This window comes from Elephas maximus, chromosome 21, assembly GCF_024166365.1.
Source record: "Elephas maximus indicus isolate mEleMax1 chromosome 21, mEleMax1 primary haplotype, whole genome shotgun sequence".
Classification (NCBI taxonomy): domain Eukaryota; kingdom Metazoa; phylum Chordata; class Mammalia; order Proboscidea; family Elephantidae; genus Elephas; species Elephas maximus.
In genome coordinates, this window is record NC_064839.1 from 73,401,247 (window position 1) to 73,423,558 (window position 22,312).

General features: G+C 37.3%; 1 protein-coding gene across 1 annotated transcript in view; it reads right to left on the reverse strand.

Annotated features, from left to right (window-relative positions):
* Positions 1-8,518: 8,518 nt before the first annotated feature.
* The window catches only part of VEGFC (vascular endothelial growth factor C), a 119,796-nt gene continuing 106,002 nt past the window's right edge, over positions 8,519-22,312 (reverse strand). The window contains exons 5-7 of the mRNA XM_049863648.1: positions 15,625-15,731; positions 15,002-15,335; positions 8,519-9,734 (exon numbers count right to left, since the gene is read on the reverse strand). Coding sequence (XP_049719605.1) covers positions 9,620-9,734; positions 15,002-15,335; positions 15,625-15,731 — 556 coding nt within the window. The 3' untranslated portion in view covers positions 8,519-9,619. The remainder of the gene's footprint in view (positions 9,735-15,001; positions 15,336-15,624; positions 15,732-22,312) is intronic.

Below are 22,312 nucleotides of genomic sequence, written 5' to 3' on the forward strand. Positions count from 1 at the left end.
TTTCGTATGCATATGTAAAAAAAAAAAAATTTTATGAGGCGATTGAAAATACCGTGGCTTAGATCAAGTGCACCTTGGTCCTTAAAGCGGTATATTTACTTTTTAACACTTTAAAGGAGTCTTTTGCAGCAGATTAGCCCAATGCAATACAACATTTGATTTTTTGACTTCTGCTTCCATGGGGGTTTATTGTGGATCTAGGTAAAATAAAATTCTTGACAACTTCAATCTTTCCTCTGTTTATCATGGTGTTGCTTATTGGTTCAGTTGTGAGGATTTATTTATTTATGTTGAGATGTAATCCATACTGAAAGCTGTGATCTTTGATCTTCATCAGTAAGCGAGTCAAGTCCTCTTCACTTTCAGCAAGCAAGGTTGTGTCATCTGCATATCACAGGTTGTTAACTAGTCTTCCTCCAATCCTGATGCCTCATTCTTCTTCTTATAGTCCAGCTTCTTGTATTATTTGCTCAGCATACAGATTGGATAAGCATGGTGAAATGATACAACCCTGACACATACCTTTTCTGATTTTAAGCCACACAGTATCCCCTTGTTCTGTTCAAATGACTGCCTCTTGGCCTATATACAGGTTCTCCACGAGCACTAATTTCAATCCTTCTCGATGTTATCCATAATTTGTTATGATCCATACAGTTGAATGCCTTTGCATAGCCAATAAAACACAGGTAAACATCTTTTTGGTATTCTCTGTTTTCAGCCAAGAACCATCTGACATTAGCATGATATCTCTCATTCCACAACTCTTCTGAATCTGGCTTGAAATTCTGGCAGTTCCCTGTTGAAGTACTGCTGCATCAATTTTTGATTTATTTTCAGCAAAATTTTACCTGTGTGTGATATTAATGATATTGTTCAATAATTTCCACATTCTGTTGGATCACCTTTCTTTGGAATGGGCATAAATATGGATCTCTTCCCGTCGGTTGGCCAGGTAGCTGTCTTCCAAAAGTTTCTTGGCATAGATAAGTGGCCACTTTCAGCACTGCATCGGCTTGCTGAAATATCTCAGTTGGTATTCCATCAGTTCCTGGAGGCTTGTTTTGCAGCAATGCCTTCAGTGCAGCTTGGACTTCTTTCTAAATACCATCAGTTCTTGATCAAATGCTACCTCCTGAAATGGTTGAACGTCGACCAATTCTTTTTGGGACAGTGACTCTGTCTATTCCTTCTGTTTTCTTTTCATGCTTTCTGTGTTGTTCAGTGTTTTGCCCATAGAATCCTTCAATATTGCAACTCAAGGCTTGAATTTTTTTATTCAGTTCTTTCGGCTTGAGAAATGCTGTGTGTTCTTCCCTTTTATTTTCTAACTCTAGATCTTTGCACATTTCATTGTAATACTTTACTTTGCCTTCTTGAGCTGCCCCTTGTAATCTTCTGTTCAACTCTTTTACATCATCATTTTCTCTGTTCACTTTATGTTCAAGAGCAAGTTTCAGAGTCTCTTCTGACATTCATTTTGGTCTTTTCTTTCTTTCCTCTGTATTTAATGACCTTTTCCTCTCTTCATGTTTGATGTTCTTTATGTCATCCCACAACTTTTCTGGTCCTAGGTCATTATTGTACAAAGTATCAAATGTATTCTTGAGAAGGTCTCTAAATTCAGGTGGGATATACTAGAGGTTGTACTTTGGCTGTCTTGGACTTGTTTTAATTTTCTTCAGGCTCAACCTGAACTTGCACATGAGCAATTGATGGTCTGTTCTGCAGTCAGCCGCAGGCCTTGTTCTGATGTTGAACTTCTCTGTTGTCTCTTTCCACAGATGTAGTTAATTTGATTCCTGTGTATTCCATCTGGTGAGGTTTATGTGTATAGTCACCGTTTATGTTGTTAAAAAAAGGAAATTTGCGATGAATAAGTTGTTGGTCTTGGAAAATTCTATCATGTGATCTCTGGCATCCTTTCTGTCACCAAGGCCATGTTTTCCAACTACTGATCCTTCTTTTTTGTTTTCAACTTGTGGATTCTAATCACCAGTAATTATCAATGCATCTTGATTGTATGTTTGGTCATTTTCATATTGCAGACATTGGTAAAAATCTTCAATTTATTCATCTTTGGCATTGGTATTAATGCATAAATTTGAGTAAGCCATATTAACTATTCTTCCTTAGAGGTGTATGGGTATTATCCTATCACTGACAGCATTGTACTTCAGGATAGAACTTAAAATGTACTTTTTGATAATGAATGTGACCCCATTCCTCTTCAGTTTGTCATTCCTGGTATAATAGGTCATATGATTGTCTGATTCAAAATGACCAATACCAGTCCATTTCTGCTTATTAATGCCTAGGATATTGATCTTGATGTGTTCCATTTCATTTTTGATGACTTCCAATTTTCCTAGATACTTTGCACATTCCACATTCCAATTATTAATGGATGTTTGCAGCTGTTTCTTAAGTTGTGCCACATCAGCAAACGAAGGTCCCAAAAGCTTGACTTCACCCACGTCATTATGGTTGACTTTACTTTGAAGAGGCACTCTTCCCCAGGTGTATTTTGAGTGCCTTCCAACCTGAGGGGCTCAACTTCCAGCACAATATCTGACAATGTTCTGCTGCTATCCTTAAAGTTTTTACTGCACAACTAAAATAATGTTTTTTTTTTTAGAAGTAGAACACCAGTTCTTCCTAGTCTGTCATAATCTGGAAACTCCACTGAAACCTGTTTGCTACGGGTGACCCTGCCGGTATTTGAAGTACTGGTGGCATGGCTTTCAGCAACACAGCAACATGCAAGCCACCATAGTATGGCAAACTGACAGACGAGTGGTGAAAATGCCATTGTACAAGTGTGGAAAGCATTGACTAGAGATCATTTGTCCTGTGTTTTCTTATGGACTCTACCACTCCACTGCCTGTGTGGTTCCTAGTCAAATATTTAACTGTTCAGGACTACAGATACTTTATTTGAGGAAACGAGAGGGTCAAGCTCTATCATTACCAGAATCCCAACCACGTCTAATCTGAATTTCTCGAATTATCTCAGACTCAGAGGGGACATTGTTCAATTTAACAACTGGATTGTTCAAATGAACTCTGCAACCAGGATTACCTCTTAGAGTTAGTAAAGTTCAAGATTCCCTGGAGCATCAGGTTTATAAAATCAAGTTGCTGTTGAGTAGATTCCAACTCATGGTGACCCCACGTGTCCGAGTAGAAGTGTGTTCCATAGAGTTTTCAATTGCTGATTTTTTGGATGTAGCATTTCTTCTGAGGCACCTTTGGGTAGACTCAAAGCTCTCAGTTGGTAGCTGAATAAGTTAACTCTTTGCAGAATCTAGGGACTCTGCATCGGGGTATAGGCTCCTACATGATATGGATGAAATAAGATTTCTCTTTCCAATGTGCCCCTTAAAGTAATCGCGAATCATGGTTCCCCTCCTAGATGTGAAGGGGGGAGATTAGAGTCTGTTACTTTCTCATATTCAGGATAAACTAGTTTTATAACTTGTTAGAAAAAAAAAATCACAATGAAATTTTCACACTATCTGAAATTTCATGCAAAAAAATGTTTTAAATCCAGAGATGAGGAAATTCTTTGTTTCACCATGACCTTCTCTAAAACAATTCACTACGACATGAATGACGCGGCATTTAAAGTGTCCATGTGCACAGGTAAAGACTGAAGTTATTTCATGCCAAACATCTTTTAGTGTTTTACTTTAGAATTTTACCAGTGAAATTTTCAAATAACCATCATCGTATTTATTGTAGTTAGCTAGTCAATACCATAATTCAACTCAAACACTGCTCACCAGATACGTCTTTGCCATTCTTGTTTCCATGTTGCAGAAACGTTTCCTGTGCACTTCAACAAATTGCCAAGCCTTCCCTATCCCTGTCCCAAGAGATCGTGTGGCATCTTCACCTTTTCTTAAAAATCTAGTTTCCTAGCTCTTTATCTCATATTTCCATTTATTTTCATTTTTTCTGCTCTTCCTTCCCGTTTTCTCCTGTCATTTATTTCCTTCCTCTTTTCCTCTTTAAAATGAGCAATTCCAAGTCCTATCATATGACCCTCAACTTTATGTATTCTCTGAGGTATGAACTTCAAAATATCATCAAGGGTAAGAGATGCTATCTTAAAATGAGTATTAGTTTGTCAGTCCAAAGCCTATGATAGGATCAGAGGAAGCTGAGAAAGTTTTTCTTAGATACCCACATTCTATCTGATCCCTGGGGTCCTTTCTCCTTCCTGTGACAGCATGTCATTGAGCAATGGTTGCCAAAAATGTTGTTGAATGGAAACATCAGTAAGGAGAGAAATAAACAGGGGTGAAAAGTTATTGTGTAAGATGAGTAGGATATAAAGAGGAAGAAGTAATGCCTTGCACGTGGCGGAGGGAGAGGGGAGCTGTCATAGAAAGGAAATGTGAAGAATGGAGCTGATCAGAGGATCCATTTGTTAGATTAGGAAGGGCTCTGTGAAGTTTCCATGTCAAGTATTTAAAGTTCTGTCACTCACACTGAAGAAAGGGGCTCTTTTCCAACTGAATAAACTTTCATATCAGCTACATAGTTACATTATTGAAGATATAGTAATATTCCCAATAAAGAATTTGTACTGGATGCAAATATGTACATTTGAACATAAAAAAATTAATTTTTGGAAAGACTAAAAAATGCAGCTGCCTTGAGATGATGAACGTTCCACAGCTTGAACACCAATAAACCACACGAAACCCATTGCTGTCTCGTGAAGTCCGACTCACAGCGACCCCACAGGACAGAGCTGAACTGCCTCAAGGGGTTTCTAAGGAGCGGCTGGTAGCTTCGAACTGCTGAACTTTTGGTTAGCAGCCAAGCTCTTAACCACTGCACCACCAAGGCTTTAATAACACACCCAAAATACTGTTGCTCATAAAGTGTTGGTTATTTTTTTCCTCCTTGTAAAAGTAAGATTATATATTTGTTTGGATGCTTCAGAATTCTTTCCTATCCAGACACTTGTTATTTAGTGGATTTTAAAAAATAGTTTTTAAAGGTTTTTCAGTCATTTCTTTCAAATCAAAAGTTATCCCTGCTACTAATGGACCACAACTACCACAGCCTCCACCAGACTGAGTCCAGCACAACCAGATGGTGCCCAGCTACTACCACCGACTGCTCTGACAGGGATCACAATAGAGGGTCCAGGACAGAGCTGGAGAAAAATGTAGAACAAAATTTTAACTTACACACACACAGAAAGACCAGACTTACTTGTCTGATAGATACTGGAGAAACCCCAAGAGTATGGCCCCTGGATACCCCTTTAACTCAGTAATGAAGTCACTCCCAAGGTTCACCTTCAGCCAAAGATTAGACAGGCCCATGAAACAAAATGAGACTAAATGGGAACACCAGCCCGGGGGCAGGGACAAGAAGGCAGGAGAGGACAGGAAATCTGGTTAAGGGGAAACCCAAGGTCGAGAAAGGAAGAGCATTGACATGTCGTGGGTGCAACCAATGTCATAAAATAATATGCATATTAACTGTTTAATGAGAAACTAATTTGTTATGTAAAGCACAATTAAAAAAAAAAAAAAAAGTAATCCCTGCTGCTGTGGATGGATGGTAAGGTCTCACCAAGCCTGATATATAGTCCGCTCTCATACGCCAGTCCGTGGGCAGCATCTGAGCATGCTGACCTCTATAATTGCAATACCTAGAAGCCAGATCCTGGTGAAGCAGGCCGAGCTCCTAATCAAATCCTATAGTGGTAACATCACGAGTCAAATTCTGCTTTAAATGCTTTGCCTAAAATTAAATGCAGTATTTGTGCATCTGATTGAGGTTTGGAAGCAATGAGTGAGAACCGTTATGCTTTTGCTATCTTGTGAAAGTCCCATGGTTTCTCAAAATATTTACTTTTCCCAATAGTTTAGAGGCATTTTCCAAACTCCCTATGTGTGACCACCTTTTATATGAAGAAGTCTGGAAGAATGATGTTTTGAGTTACCTAAATTGGTTAAGATTTAAGTAGTAAAATGGGAATATAAGGGAGAAAAATTTTTCATTTATAATTTCTTAAATAATTTTAAAAGATAAGTATTTCTCATTTGTTTATTAATCTCAAGCATGTTGTTTCCCCAGAGTTCTTTAAAATATTCTGGTTTAGACTTCTCTCTTTATGCAGTTCAGTACAAACGTTACAACTTCAGAGGTGGGATCTCACATATAATTTTAATCCAACTTCCTCCTTTCACAGAGTAAGATGCTGGGACTCAGAGTATCTCGGTGATGTTCAGGAATAAAGCAGAAAAATCAGGATTAAAAACCTGGTTCATAATTCCCAATCCAGGCTTCCTTCTAATATAGTATGCTTCTTTAAGCAATGAGCTGTTAGCTATGGAATGAAGAAACATAAACAGTGAAACTTTGGTATATATAAAACAAACAAAAACTTCCATACCATGAAATTCCATTTCCACTTCCACAAGTTAACAAATAATTAACTTAAAAAATTATGCAATATACCAAAAACTCAAACACATGAACCAATAAAGACATGATGTAATTACTTAAAAAGATCTGTTTCGCAGACTTCATTTAAATAGTTCTCTGGGTGTACTATACGCATTTTTAGGGTACAATAATTAGATTTATTCAGAGCTTTCTCAAATTTATCTACTATATAAAAATCAGACGTATCAACTTTCCCTCTTCCACAGCAGCAGAGTGAATACTAGCTTGACGTCATTCTCATTTCCAGGTCAAAAGGTAAAGTCCCTAAAAAGTATCCTTTGAAAAATCTGATAATGAAAGCGCTCAGATCTTGGGGGATAGTTTGGTAATATAGGTAAAATGTGGGCCAAGAGACCTTTGTTCAGCTCTTGCTACTCATACTTCCTAATTAGGTGAACACGGGAGCTTATTAACCACGTGAGGAAGTTCATAAACTTGGGTGATACGCTAAAACAATGAAGGTAACGTGAACTCTCTCACCTGTTGTTCCTACTTCTCCTCTCTCAGCTTTGAGTGAAATCCCTAGAGCAGGATATCCCTGAAGAAGGCCTAGGTGTGTGCCTGTTCCTCGCTCCCTCCCTTAGAGAAGTGCATTTGGGGTACACCAGTGAATGTGTCTTATATTCACCTCTCAAACTCCTGGTCACTTTCTGAACCTCTAATAGAAAATCTGTTTCACTCAATCAGTTACTAAGTGCCAAAATCCCATATTAAAAAAAAAAAAAAAACTGGACGGTAAATCTTACACAATTATTTACCAAACATGTTTTTCTTGAGTCTTCCAGACAGAGTATACAGTATTGGGTTTCTGGACATCAAGTGCTGTTTATAAACTTTCTAGGACTTGGATACATGGACTGCTGCTGCAGGCTTCCAGAGTTTCTCATCTTTACCCTTTAGATTGACTGGATTGGTATCTTGGGGCTTTTCTGCAGGGACTATCAACATTCTCACTATTTTTTAAAAAAACTTTCTTGCTGAATTACATTGTTAATTAATTCATATTCTACATATTCTACATAATTGCTTGGCTATACCTCTAGTCCACCTTCTTCACTGGCATCCAAAAACTTACTCATTATAATGGAGTGCTGTGGGATTTTCATGGTCCACATAAAATTGCTTGCAAGTATCTCTGGCAATGTGTTGTCTTTATCCATGTTATTCATGCCTTTGATCAAAATTATTACATCTCCAGGGACAAATCTGTGCGTTATTTTTTCTGGCATGCTTCAGGCTTTAATTTTTGGTCTAGTGATATTTTTGGCTTACCCATATATTCTGAGAAACTAATTGTCAGCACACAGTTTAGATGGTTTTTTAAGCTGATAACAGTCATTGTATCAGGTTCTAATATTCTTTACGTGGCCTCGGGGGGCTCATTTGGAGCTCAGAATAGATTTTTTTCAGATTAGCTAAAAAAATTTATTTAATTTTTTCTGAAACTAAAGAATAATTGACCAGGTCACCAATAACAGTTTAGAAGTTCGTGTGCTTTCATTTTTGGCTCAAATGGGATGAAAATTATTGAATTACAGCTCAGCTGAATGTCATAGATGATGACATTTTATGGATGAAGGTCTATGCCTCTAACAGATGGAAGGACGTTATTTATTTAGATTCCATTTTTTCTTCCATAATCACTCCTGAATTTGTTCTTTTAGAGACGTTTTAAGAAAACTGCAACTGTTGTCAAATTTGCTTACCGTATTTTCCTGTTCTCAAGTTTGAAAATTACCTAGACGTAGATAATTAGCAAAGAATAAGAACATGGCCCATAAATGTACAATGAGAACATTTTACATTTTAGAAGACTGCTTATTTTCTTCCCCAATACATGAAAAATCCTACTTTATCAACTGTTACATTTAATGTTGCACAGAGCACATAATTAGGATTGAATAAACACTGAATGCAAAACCCGTTTTAAAAGTTAGGATTCAAAACACTGAGGGTACTTTTTAGGGCATTAACCTTCTAATGAAATATTTTATAAAAAACAAATTATTTATTTTATAGCAATGCATGTAGATACTAATACTTTGCATTTATTAGTCACCATTTAAAAGTATGTTTTTGTTTACATTTTCAAACATCTATAGAAATTTTTTTTTTAATTTACTTGTATTTAAGCAAGCAAAATAATTGCTCCCAGAGAAAAGTATTTTAGCATGATGCCTATTAGGAATGAAACCCGTACTTCAGTGTGTGACTGAAACGTTTCCTTTCTAACCTATATGCCTGTTTAAATTTTCTTTCCAGGTTATTTTCAGTGTGCTGGGTAGGAGCACTTCAGTTCAAAATAAGTATTTCAGCTAGTCAGAAGTTAAGTATTTGGAAAGGATTCTTTTTGAGTAAAATATTTTAAAGCCATTTTAATATATACTGAAAGACTTTATATCAAGTTATGAGTTGGAATGCTTCCAGGGCACTAAATAACTTACAATCACATGGACCTGCTAAGCAGATTATCTTACAAGATAATATGTTCTGTATTATTTACTTTGTTATAAATTCAAGAGTATCATGTGCTAAAATGTTTATAATCATTAAATATTTTAAGGGATGAATTTAAACAAAATACAACAGCGTACTGTTGGCCTCTGAAACTTTTTTTATAGGATCACAATTTTCCACAGCAATCTGAACCTGGCATTTGGTTAGGGAAAAAGAAAAAGAGAGGGAAGGTCAATGGTTTCATGATATCAGTTTTTGATTATCGTGTAAGATGGTAATGGACTGAAATTACCAGCTTATAATACAACTTTCATTTTATTTTAGACATATTTTGTATGCTATAAAAATATTAATCACAGTGAGCTTTACCAATTGTTATTGCTTTAAAAATGAATGCAGAAACAATATTTTTAGTGGAAATAAATTATATAGTCATTAATTATTATTTTTTTTAAACATGAGAGAAAAACCTCAGCTGTTTGGCCATTGGCAGAAACCAGTCTTAACAGAGGTCTTTTGCAGGTGAGCTCCAGTCCATTTCTGTAAAGTTATCCACACAGTTCAGAAAACACAGGTTTTGTCTTTGTTACGACGGTCCCCAAAGGTCTCTGTCTTCACAGACAGTTCTAATATGGCAACATAGTTTTCCAAGATCGAAAACGATGAACTGAAAAATAGTACTATCTTAGTTCATATGTGGCCTTTTCCAATATGAAGGAACACAGCGACATACTTCTTCACTAAATGAATATCCTGGCTCACAATGCTTCAGTCTATTTGGACATGGCCTTCTGTAACAACTAGAACAAAAAAGAGGAACACATTTTCATTTAAAGGCCAAGGCAATTAATTCATTTTACTGTAAATATACTTCTGCATTCTTCTAAATGTCAAACTAGAACAAAATTGTTCATTTTATCGTAAAGTCGTTCTTAGTTGTATAAACTTTTAAAGTTTCTGCATAGAATTACAACGTTTAAGAGCAATGGAAAAGCCTAAAAAACAGTTTGGCTTCCTGATGCAATGAATGGAAAGACAGGATGTTGTATCCATTAGTTCTTTTGAAGTGCTCTCTGCTTCATGGACGAAAGTAACATAAAACAGAAATCGTGAAAGTGAATATTTAAGGACTGCCAGTTTCCTGTGATCATGTAAGCACAGCAGAACTCACAAGGGTCTGGGTCTTGTGTGGAACCCAGACTTCCAGATTATTAAACAGTGCCCTGTTGGGGCAGTGGTTAAACATTTGGCTGCTAGATCAAAAGACCGGCAGTTTGAATCTACCCGCTGCTCCTTGGAAATCCTGTGGGTCACTTCTAATCTGTCCTACAGGGTCACTGTGAGTCAGAATCGACTCGACGGCAATGGGTTTTTTTTTTTTTTTTTGGTGGTCCTCAGCGAGCAGCCCCACCCTCAGTCTTGTCTCTTTACTCGGCAGCTGGCTGCAGGATGGTGGCCAACTCTCCCTTCCCCACCTGGGCTCCATGTGAAACAAATGTGGTCTGCGGGAAGAGGCAGAGAGGGAAACTATTCACCAGTGGTCCCCAGTAAGTCCTTTCAGTTTCTAGCAGTGGTGAAAAGATAAATTACCAATCTGTCAATAATGTCAACAGGCACATTGCTCTAATGGATTGGAGCTATCTTTGAAGAACTTTTTGGGGCATGAGTGTGCCTACCACATGGGGATGGTGTACAGGGGGAAATGCAACATGACCTGACATGTGGAAATCAACAGGGCATTACAAAAAAAAAAAAAAAAAAAAAGACAAATTTGATTTTAATATTTCATCTCTTATTCCCTAGAAAAGAAAGCATATCTTTAGTTAAACTGTTAAATGTTCTTATAAAATGAAAAACTATACTTCTAAATACAAATGCAAAGTCATAAGACCTAACTAAACAGGAATAAATTTGTCAATAAAAATTGATGATTAAAGCAGTGAACCAAAGAATATGTACTGTCCAATATTTTGAAATAAATATTAAGAAAAAAAAGAATAGCATATATATTTTTTCAAATAATCTCCTGTAGTTCCATATATATATATATATATCACAATACTTGTAATTACACACTTAGATGAAAAAAGGAAGACTTGCAGTAAATACAGTATCTTTACGAAAGAATGTGCATTGTAAGATAAATACAATGATAGAAATATTTTCTACTAATATAGGAAATCATTAAAAAAAATTTGATGGCTGGGTAGTCTGTATGCACACGTAAAAACTTTCAGATTTTCCAATATATACTAGGGTAACTTAGAAAGATTCAATGTACAAAATGAAGGTTTAATGTGATCAAGTATCTACATCCTTCTGAATGTATCAGTGCATTTGTGAAGTATCCTTTTGGTAATTAGAGTAGTAATATGCAAGTAAAATTGGCATACGGTTATTGCCGAAAATTTTCTAAAAAGGAAATGGATTCTTATAATGTTCTCAATCCACTAAGGGAAGAAAAAAATATAATCAATGAGATGCATAGATTCATTAAAGTCTCCACATGCTATAGTTAAAATGATAGTGTGGGCACATCGTCAGAAATATAAATTAAAATAAGAACTCAAATTTTTTGAGAATCAAAATGATGAACTGTTTACTGGGGAAAAACGTAATGATAGATGTTAATGAATATACTAAATTATAAACAAATGAAATGCTAAGTTTTAAGTCATATGAATACTTATCTACCACACCTGAAGACTGGAAGAAGAGAATCCAGTGACAATAACTAAGAACTAATGGTCAAAAATTAAGACAGCAACCAGGGAAGTACAATGTCATCTCAGCCAAGGAGGACATGAGCTTAAGCAAGGCCGCAGAAGCACAGGTTACATATAATATTACAAAGAATATAGATATTTGAGGAAAACAGCAGGGTTGACTTTTTCCACATATTAATTTTTTTTTTTTTTTTAATGAATGCCTTGATCTTGTACTGAATCTGCTGGTGAGATCTAGCCTTGCCACTTGCATTTCCATTCTTTAAAAACAACTTTAATATCATCTCTGCACTATAACGATGGTAATTGTAAATAGCGTTACCAAAACAACATGCACTGATATACCACTGGCCAGACTGACAAAAGAAAAACAGGAAAGGAAGCAAAATAACCCAAATAAGAAATGAGATGGGTGATACCACAACAGACCCAACTAAAGTTAAAAGAATCACATCGGATTACTACGAAAAATTGTACTCTAACAAATTTGAAAATCTAGAAGAAATGGATGAATTTCTAGAAAGACACTACCTACCTAAACTAACACAAACAGAGGTAGAACAACTAAATAAACCCATAACAAAAGAAGAGATTGAAAAGGTAATCAAAAAACTCTCAACAACAACAAAAGTCCTGGCCCTGATGGCTTTACCGGAGACTTCCACCAAGCCTTCAGAGAAGAGTTAACACCACTACTACTAAAGGTATCTCAGAGCACAGAAAAGGATGGAATATTCCCAAACTCATTCTATGAAGCCAGTATATCCCTGATACCAAAACCAGGTAGACACCACAAAAAAAAAAAAAAAAAGAAAGAAAATTATAAACCGATATCTCTCATGAACTTAGATGCCAAAATCCTCAACAAAATTCTAGCCAACAGAATTCAATAACATATCAAAATAATAATAATAATAATTTACCATGACCAAGTGAGATTCTTACCAGGTATGTAGGGATGGATTCAATTAGAAAAACAATCAATGTAATCCATCACATAAATAAAAGACAAGAACCACAGGATCTTATTAACTGATGCAGAAAAGGCATTTGACAAAGTCCAACACCCATTCATAATAAAAACTCTCAGCAAAATACAAACGGAAGGAAAACTCCTCAACATAATAAAGGGCATTTACACATATGCAACAGCCAATCTCATCCTAAATGGAGAGAGTCCGAAAGCATTCCCCTTGAGAATAGGAACCACACAAAGATGCCCTTTATCACCACTCTTATTCAACACTGCACTGGAGGTCCTAGCCAGGGCAATTAGGCTAGATAAAGAAGTAAAGGGCATCCAAATTGGTGAGGAAGAAGTAAAAGTATCTTTATTTGCAGATGACAAGATCTTATACACAGAAAACGCTAAAGAATCCTCAAGAAAACTACTGAAACTAATAGAAGAGTTCAGCATTGTATCAGGATACAAAAATCAGTTGGATTCCTCTACAGCAACAAAGAGAATGTCAAAGAGGAAATCACCAAATCAATACCATTTACAATAGCCCCCAAGAAGATAAAATACTTAGGAGTAAGTCTAAACAGAGGCGTAAAACACCGATACAAAGAAAACTACAGGACACTACTGCAAGAAACTAAAAGAGACCTGCGTAAGTGGAAAAACATACCTTGCTCATGGACAGGAAGACGCAACGTTGTAAAAATCTCTATTCTACCCAAAGCAATCTATAGATAAAATGCAATCCTGATCCAAATTCCAAAGACATTTTTTAATGAGATGGAGAAACAAATCACCAAATTTATATGGAAGGGAAAGAAGCCCTGGATAAGTAAAGCATTACTGAAAAAGAAGAACAAAGTGGGAGACCTCACACTAGCTGATTTTAGAACATATTATACTGCCACAGTAGTCAAAACTGCCTGGTACTGGTAACAACAGATACATAGACCAGTGGAACAGAATTGAGAATTCAGGCATACATCTGTCCACATGTGAGCAGCTGATATCTGACGAAGGCCCAAAGTCAGTTAAATGGGGAAAAGACAGTCTCTTTAACAAGTGGTGCTGGTATAACTGGATATCCATCTGCAAAAAAAATCAAACAAGGCCCATATTTCACACCGTGCACAAAAACTAGCTCAAAATAGGTCAAAGACCTAAATTCAAAATCTAAAACAATAAAGATCACGAAAGAAAAAATAGGGACAATGCTAGGAGCCCTAATACATGGCATAAACGGTACACAAAACATTACTAACAGTGCACAAACACCAGAAAAGAAACTAGATAACTGGGAGCTCCTAAAAATCAAACAGCTGTGCTCATCCAAAGACTTCACCAAAAGAATAAAAAGATTACCTGCAGACTGGGAAAAAAATTTTGGCTACGACAAATCCTATCAGTGTCTGATCTCTAAAATCTACATGATACTGCAAAAACTCAACAACCAAGACAAATAACCCTTTAAAAAGTACTGATTTATTTTTTAATTACTTTAAATACTCACCTTAAATATTTTCGTTTCTAGATATGACTGTACAGTAAATGGTGCTAGTCCATCTTTTGTTTTTAATTTTGCATAAACGTTGTCTACACCTAGAACGGTTACCCTAACGACACATGAAAGCATCATAATTTTTGGCAACAGCAAGTGTGGATTGCCTGACTGTGTCTGAAAAGCTCCAGGGGTGACCGTCCTATGTATCTGTCCTCCAGCTTGGACTGACTGCCACTACATTAGCCTCTGGGACAAGGGATTTAGAGACTACTCTGAGCTCGGACGGGCTTTGGTCCCCGAGCTGACGTCTTGCTCTTTTGGGGGCAAACTCAGTCTCATGAAAGTTTCCAACTGCTCTCAAGTCGATTTTGACTCATGGTGACCGAACGTGTATCAGAGTAAAACTGCACTCCATAGGGTTTTCGACGACTGTAAACTTTCAGGAGTCCTGGTAAAAGTAGATCACCAGGTCTTTCTTGGAAGGTGCCTCTGGTTGGACTTGAACCTCCAACTTTTCAGTCAGCAGCTGAGTGCTTAACCATTTGTACCACCCAGGGACTCCTCATGAAAGTTCGACATTGGTTAAAAAATAGCAGACTTCATCTTCCAGAACTTATAGGTGGCTATTCTCATTCTAATAAACAACAGTTATTTTAGATTTTGGAGCCCTGGTGGCACAACGGTTAAGAACTATGGCTGTTAACCAAAAGGTTGGCAGTTCAAATCCACCAGCTGGTCCTTGGAAACCCTATGGGGCAGTTCTACTCTGTCCTATATGGTTGCTATGAGTCAGAATCAACTCGACAGCAATTTATTTTAGATTTTGGCTGAGAAAACTATTTCCAGTAAGAAAAATTAATACTACTTAAGGTTTCTTACCTGCATGTTTGATGATGAAACTTCTTTCCTTTTAAGAAGCATTTTTGCATATTTTCTGTACATTCACAGGCACATTTTCCAGGATTTAGAGGTTGATTCTTTGGGCAGGTTCTTTTACACACACACTGGCATGTGTTTTCATCAAATTCTCTGTTGGCCTCACAGGAGCTGGGGGAAAGTTTGTTTTTGCAGACACACTGGCATGAGTTTCTGTCTAGCTCCTTGTGGGGCCCACAGCTGGATGGCCGAAGCCCTCCTTTACAGACGCATTGACAGGTTTCTTCATCCAGCTCCTTGTCGGGGCCACAGATGCCATGAGCTTCATCTGTAGAGTCTAGACAAACACAGCCAGAACATTCTTAGTCTACCTTCCTCGGTGTGAAGCATTAAAATTCATCTTTCTTTTTATGTTTCTTATTAAAGGACTGTGTGCAAAGATGAGTGCGTTCCTTTACAAAGAAATTCAAAACAAGACCCATATGGAGTTAAAAATGTCCTGTTCTGTAGTCACTTGTTTCAAGGACTGATGATCTGGCTATCGTACATGTGGTCTTCATAATAAATATTTGTTAATCAAAATAGAGATCCTGGGCATTTAGTCTTTGAACTAACAGGCTACTCACCATCTCCAGCACTGGAGGAAAAAATAAAATCTTGCTGAGCCAGGCATCTGCACATGTGATTATTCCAGATGTAATTTGTAGGGCAAGTCTTGTTTGTTGTCTGACACCTTTAGAAGAGATGGAGGCAGTACGACAGCCGTTACACAGAAAAAGTCACCTCTTTCCTTCCGAAATTAATGCACACTTTTAAATAAACATTAAAATAATATAGGGATGTATAAAATAAAATGAGAACGTTTCCTCTCCAACTATACCCACCTCCATGTGCTGTGGTCTATATTCAGACTTGGATAAAGTCATTAATTTTATTCTAAAATTCACCCTGTTCCCACTAAACAATGTATTATGGACATCTTTATATCTCAGTTCTTAAAGTTGTGCTTCACTATTTTTAGTGACTGAATAATATTTCATAAAACGGATGTACTTTTATTATTCCCCTATTGGGAGCTATTCAAGTTGCTTCCAACTTTTGATTTTCCAACAACAGTGCAGAAAACTAAGCCTGGAAAAATAAAATAAGCATAGAATCCCATAACTACAAAGGCTCTGTTAATAGTTGGGAGCTCTGGTGGCACAATGGTTAAGAGCATCACTGCTAACCAAAGATCGGCAGTTCGAATCCACCAACTGTTCCTTGGAAACCGTAGGGGGCAATTCTACTCTGTCCTATATGGTCGCTATGAGTTGGAATTGACTTGATGGCAACGGGTTAACAGGTTAATGCTGGTTGACCTGCAAAATTTCCACTCTACACTTTCCTTCCTGCCCTCCTTGCTTCCTTCCCTCATTCTTTCCTTTTCCATTTGGTAAAAATTATGAACATAATGGCTTCAGTCAATTACCTAAATTGCCCACATGGTTAAGCACTCAACTACTAGCCAAAAGGTTGGCAGTTTGAACCCAACCAGAGGCGTCTCAGAAGACAAGCCTGGTGATTTGCTTCCCAAAGGTCAAAGCCTTGAAAACCCTACGGCATTCTACTCTGCACACTTGGGGTCACCACGAGTCAGAAATGACTTCACGGCAACTAGTGACAACAACTCCTTTGATGCTCCAATTGTACCACTGGTGGCTAAGTGGGGACTCTTCAAGTTGGTGCTTGTATGACCAGCAGCTTCTTTGCTCTCTGATGTGATTAGATGTCACAAGCTTGTCTTGTCCAATTTTTTTTTTTTTTTTTTGCTCCATACTTGGAGTCAACCTTTGGTTAGTTTAGATTCAAGGAATCTAATTTTCTTTGCTGGAAGATGACATTTAGGGGGCACCACTGGGCCCACAATCAATGCCTACGGAAGTAGTCAAGAAATCAAACGAAGTATTACATTAGGCAAATCTGCTGCAAAAGACTTCTTTAAAGTGTTAAAAATCTTAGTCCTTGAGGACTAATGTGCACTTGACCCAAGCTATTGTATTTTCAATCACCTCATATGCAAATGCCTGTGAAAGCTGGGCAATGAATAAGGAAGACCGAAGAAGAACTGATGCATTTGCATGATGGTGTTGGGGAAGAATACTGAATATACCAGGACTGCCAGAAGAAAGAACAAATCTGTCTTGGAAGAAGGAGAGCCAGAACGCTCCTTAAAAGCAAGGATGGCAAGACTTAGTCTCGTGTACTTAGCACATGTTACCAGGAGGGACCAGTTCCTAGAAAAGGACATCATGCTTCGTAAACTAGGGGGTCAGCAAAAAAGAGGAAGACCCTTGATGAGACAGACTGACACTATGGCTGCAACAATGGGCTCAAACATAGCAACAGTTGTTAGGATGGTGCAGGACCGGGCAGTATTTTGTTCTGTTGCACAAAGGGTTGCTGTGAGTCGGAACCAACCCGACGGCACCTAACAACAATTGGAATTAGGTGTGTTCAGTGCCATCAGATTATATTACCTCTAGACCTTTACAGTGGGCAGGGTTAGAAAACGCAAGTATATCCCACAAAATGTCTCTCTAGGTAATGTTCATCCAGTAGAAGGACTCGTGGTTTTAAATTTTTTTTTTTTTTTCAAAGAGTACATACAAATCTCTAAATGCCTCATCTTTTAAGCTAACATTGGTGTATAACCCAGTGCCATCAAGTCAATTCCGACTTATAGCGACCCTACAGGACAGAGTAGAGCTGCCCCATCGAGTTTCCAAGGAGCACCTGGTGGATTCAAACTGCCGACCCTTTGGTTAGCAGCCATAGCACTTAACCACTATGTCACCAGGGTATCCACCTTGGTGTATGGAAAGTATATATTTACATTCTTCACACTCAGTATAGTATTCTAAACAACGTGATGTGATGGAAGAGAGTTAAGTTACATTCCAAGTTGGGAGAGCAGAAGAATCATGCGTAGAGGTTTAAAAAGTGTAGGGGGCTTAAACAAAGAGGTCATGTGTCTTGGTGTTTGCTCGTATTGCGAATATTCACAGAGCCATAGAGTGATGATGGAAATGATACATCTTGCTTTTAAAAACAACTTGGTGTCTCTCGTAGGAACATATGAAGAAATACATGAACAGAAGAATAAGCGAATCTGCATTTTTACAACCATTTCTTCATCTTGACCACTGTTCCTGACGAAAAGCACTCCTGTTCGGCCATCTACACAGCAATGCCAAGACATGGAGAACCTCCATCAGTCCCTCTGAGTCTGCTCGTCTGTCAAAAAGCGTTGCCTCGTCATCCCGCTCATCCATACCATCACCTTCAGCCAACAGCAGTGACCGCTTTAATCTGAATTACCCCTCCCTTCTCAACTTCCTCCAGCCTTCCTGTTTCCTTTAGCTTGGTGACAGTCAATTTTGGAAATTTCCTTTATTTTTATCAACTTTTTTTTGTTGCTACACCATATCATAAACTAAGAGATTATCCTATAATATGCAAACTGTACATGTAACCACACAGACAGCAAGGGTGTTAATAACCACATCAATCACTTGGTGATAACAAAACAATAGTCTAAGCATATTAGATCTTATCTAGGTAGTTTGATACTTTTCTACAGGCATTACTGTGTCTAAGTTATTCCATAAGAAATTGGTTATGTTTTGTGGTTGGCCTAAAATGCATTATAATTTTGTCCAAATTAATAATACCACACATATTAATGTTGAAATTTGCAATCCTGCTAGGTACAACTGAATTAAATAAACATGAACTTGGACAGAACGCGTTTTCATCGTTCTTAAATGAACTTCCAAGCTCCAAAATGGAGTAGCAAGTTCTTGGCATTTAAAGCTTCTCGTGAAAAAATGGAAGACACAGTTTAAAAATACTGTTTTTAGAATGAAAAAAAGTTTTCATAGTGAGCAGGTTTAGCATAATTTGTCTTCTACATGTTTGAATCCCCAAAGCATTTTCATCCTATTAAAATTTCTCTTAAAGTTTTGAATATTAATGTGCGTAAAAATATGCAAAGTTTTATAAATGTTATTTTTATAATCTGTCTTTATAAAACATATGATTCGAAGACATAGTTTGTCTGCAACGCAAAACAGAGGGTTGTGCAATTATTTGTAAAGTAGATCTACACTGAGAATCAGTGTGTGAATACTTCAATATTCCTTTTTTCCTTTCCCACCCATATGTACACACACACAACAAAATCCAGCTTTTTACCATATGAAGGATACGAAATTTTCATAAGGATTATTTAATTAATTATTCAATACTTCATTTGACTTTAGTTTGATAGCTACTGTTTCTTGCTAGTTAAAATCAGAGAACAAAAATTTAAGGACATAGGTATTTCTCAACTTACAGAACAAGAAATTTAATTACTGAAGTCAATCTGTCATTCATCTCTCTCTTGAAATTTTAAATGATGAATGTGCTCCTAAAATGATCTGTTAGAGGAAATTACAAATATTGGGCAACAGTTACTAACGCTAGTGCCGTGGACATCCATCGCAGTAAGCTATTTTATGGGTGCCAGTGGCACAGCAGTGAAGCATTGGGACGCTGATCAAAAGGCAGGCTGTTGGAATACACCAGCTGCTCCTTGGAAACCCTATGGGCCAGGTCTAGTCTGTCCTACAGGGTCGCTATGAGTCAGAATTGACTCGACAGGCATGCGTATGGGCAAAGCATTAGTTAGAAACGAAATAATGTTATTTTCTAAAGAACAATAATCATTGTAATATAAGATATATTTCTAACTGAAAAAAATTTAACTGCACGTTGATTTATCTCAAACTACTTATGAATTCACTAAATCTCTCAAAATTTTTAAATAGATAATTTAAAATGAAAGATAATATTAATTGAATACAAATGCAACTCGCAGACATTGATTTTTTAAAATGCAAATTATTTCTACGGATATGATCTGCACTGTGCATCAGTTACTCTCATTTGCAGCTCTTCTGATAAGGTACTTTCAAAATATCCCAATTGGTTAACCCTTTCACTGCTGGCAGTGTGGCATGTACACTCCACAGCTGTGTTCCTCAAGTATCTACCTAACACTAAGTCTTGCTACGTGTGGAGTGAGAGCCACTAAAATTATTAGTGATCCCCATGTTTGAAAGCAGGTACCACAAAAACCAAAAACCAAACCCACTGCTGTTGAGTCGATTCTGACTCATTGAGACCCTTTACTCTTCATAACCTTCGATGGGACATCCAGTAAAATGCTCTGTACCCCATCAAAAAAAAAAAAAAAATGAGGGGATCCTGACTACTTTAATTATTTTGATAATTATTAAACCCCAATTGTTTATCTCCTCTAAACCTGATCCACTATTATTATCACTTAAGCCTAAAATTATATTGTGAAAGAATATCAATCCAGACCCTTCTTGCGCAGGATTGCTGTCTAAATAGCCTTGCTCAGGATTGCTGTCTAAATAGCCGCTGGAGGAACAAATAAATTCTTTCACTATCGCCAGCCACGGAGCCCTGAGAAAAATGTTTAAACAGTTCTACCCCAAAAGTTTTTAAGTTTTTGTGTTCCTTTTCAGTGTACCCTTTGTCATGCATGACCCTTGAATACACTTGACTAACTACATAGACCTTGATTGTTTTTATTTTTCCTGAGAGTTGTTTATCTGGAGTGGAAAGTGGTTAAGTGAAAGTGGCCTTTATATTCATTGTTATTAAGAAACTTCTTTAGTACTAGGGATAGACATCAGATAGACTTTCACTTTAAGGCTCTGTATCAGTTGTCTAAAATAAAAAAGGAACACGTTTAACAGAAATATACCTTAAAAATGCACATACTTATCTTTCCTTGCATTGATTTTTATTGATTTCACCCTAATTTGTGCTTACCTCTGTTTATCTTCCTGTTTGTCCATGTTCCACTAGGCTACTGGCAGGGGTGACAATGGGTAAATTGGGGTTTGTTAGGATATAAATAGAAGAGTTGGTAAACAGACCTCAAAAATTCTATGGTCTTAACAATTTTGCCACATTTAACATTTGAAAGGCTAATCAGATAGTGCATTAATAGACAAAAGTAGACTTATTTATCTAGTCTTTCCTTGTCTCATAACTTTAAAGACTTGAACTAGAGCCTGTTCAAAACCCAGACCTGTTGCCATCAAGCCAGTTCCGACTCAGAGTGATCCTACAGGACTGAGTACAACTGCCCCATAGGGTTTCCAAGGAGCACCTGGTGGATTCAAACTGCTGACCTTTCGTTTAGCAGATGTAGCTCAGGGTTGTTAACCAGCTATATCCCAAAGCTCAGCACTGCTTGAGTCTTGGGAGTAAAACATGGGTCGCACTATGTGATCACCAACAGGCTAGTCAAGTGGAGAGATTACTTGTTTTCATGTTGGATGGCAGCCAGAAAGGGGGCATAGATGCACAGGCAGAGTAGGATAAGTCTGGAAGTCTGTGTCTTCCTGTTTTGGGTTTTGTTTGGCTATACAAGGAGAGATAACGCTGGTTAAAATAATGGAAACACAGTAAGTACCACATTTATCAGCTTGTCATTTTCATCTCTAGTTAAACTTGAACTAACAGAATTAGAACCAAGAATTGACAAAGATACGTAACCAAGAGTACGGTAAAAATGCCTTTCAACAATAGCTACTGGTCTTATTATTTCATCAAAGCCACACCTCAGTGACAGAAAAAAACACTATGTTGAGTGCATTAGAGTGCAGATTTGGCATCAAACCAACAAATTGATTTGGTCTGCTATTCCGGACATTTATTAAAAATAATCATCGATGTGTTGAGGTTGAACCTAATGCTACCAAAAACCAAACCCACTGCAGTTGAGTCAATTTTGACTCATGGAGGCCCTACAGGACAGGGTAGAACTGCCCCATAGGGTTTCCAAGGAGTGCCTGGTGGATTCAAACTACAGTTTTTGTTAGCAGCCATAGCTCTTAACTACTACACCACCAGGGTTTCCTAATGTTAAGCTTCACAAAATCTTTGATCTAATAGCCCCATGGCTAAACATACAAACGTAATCTCGGTGCAGAGGAAGTACTTTACTCAGCCGTGTACACGTGGTTGTCATTTCTCCAGTAGTCAACAAGCCATAGGGAAGCTGTGCTTTCAATAATTATATTCTAGAAGGCAGAAGACAGTCCAAAGGCAGGAATGCTATGTCACATATTCAGCTTTCTTTTAGAAAACTAATGCTTCTGGGCCTGGAATCTCTTAACTGAGTTCCAGGTAAATCTATCCATATAAATAGGTGCTAGTTTGAAGGTGGTGGACAATATTTAGATAATG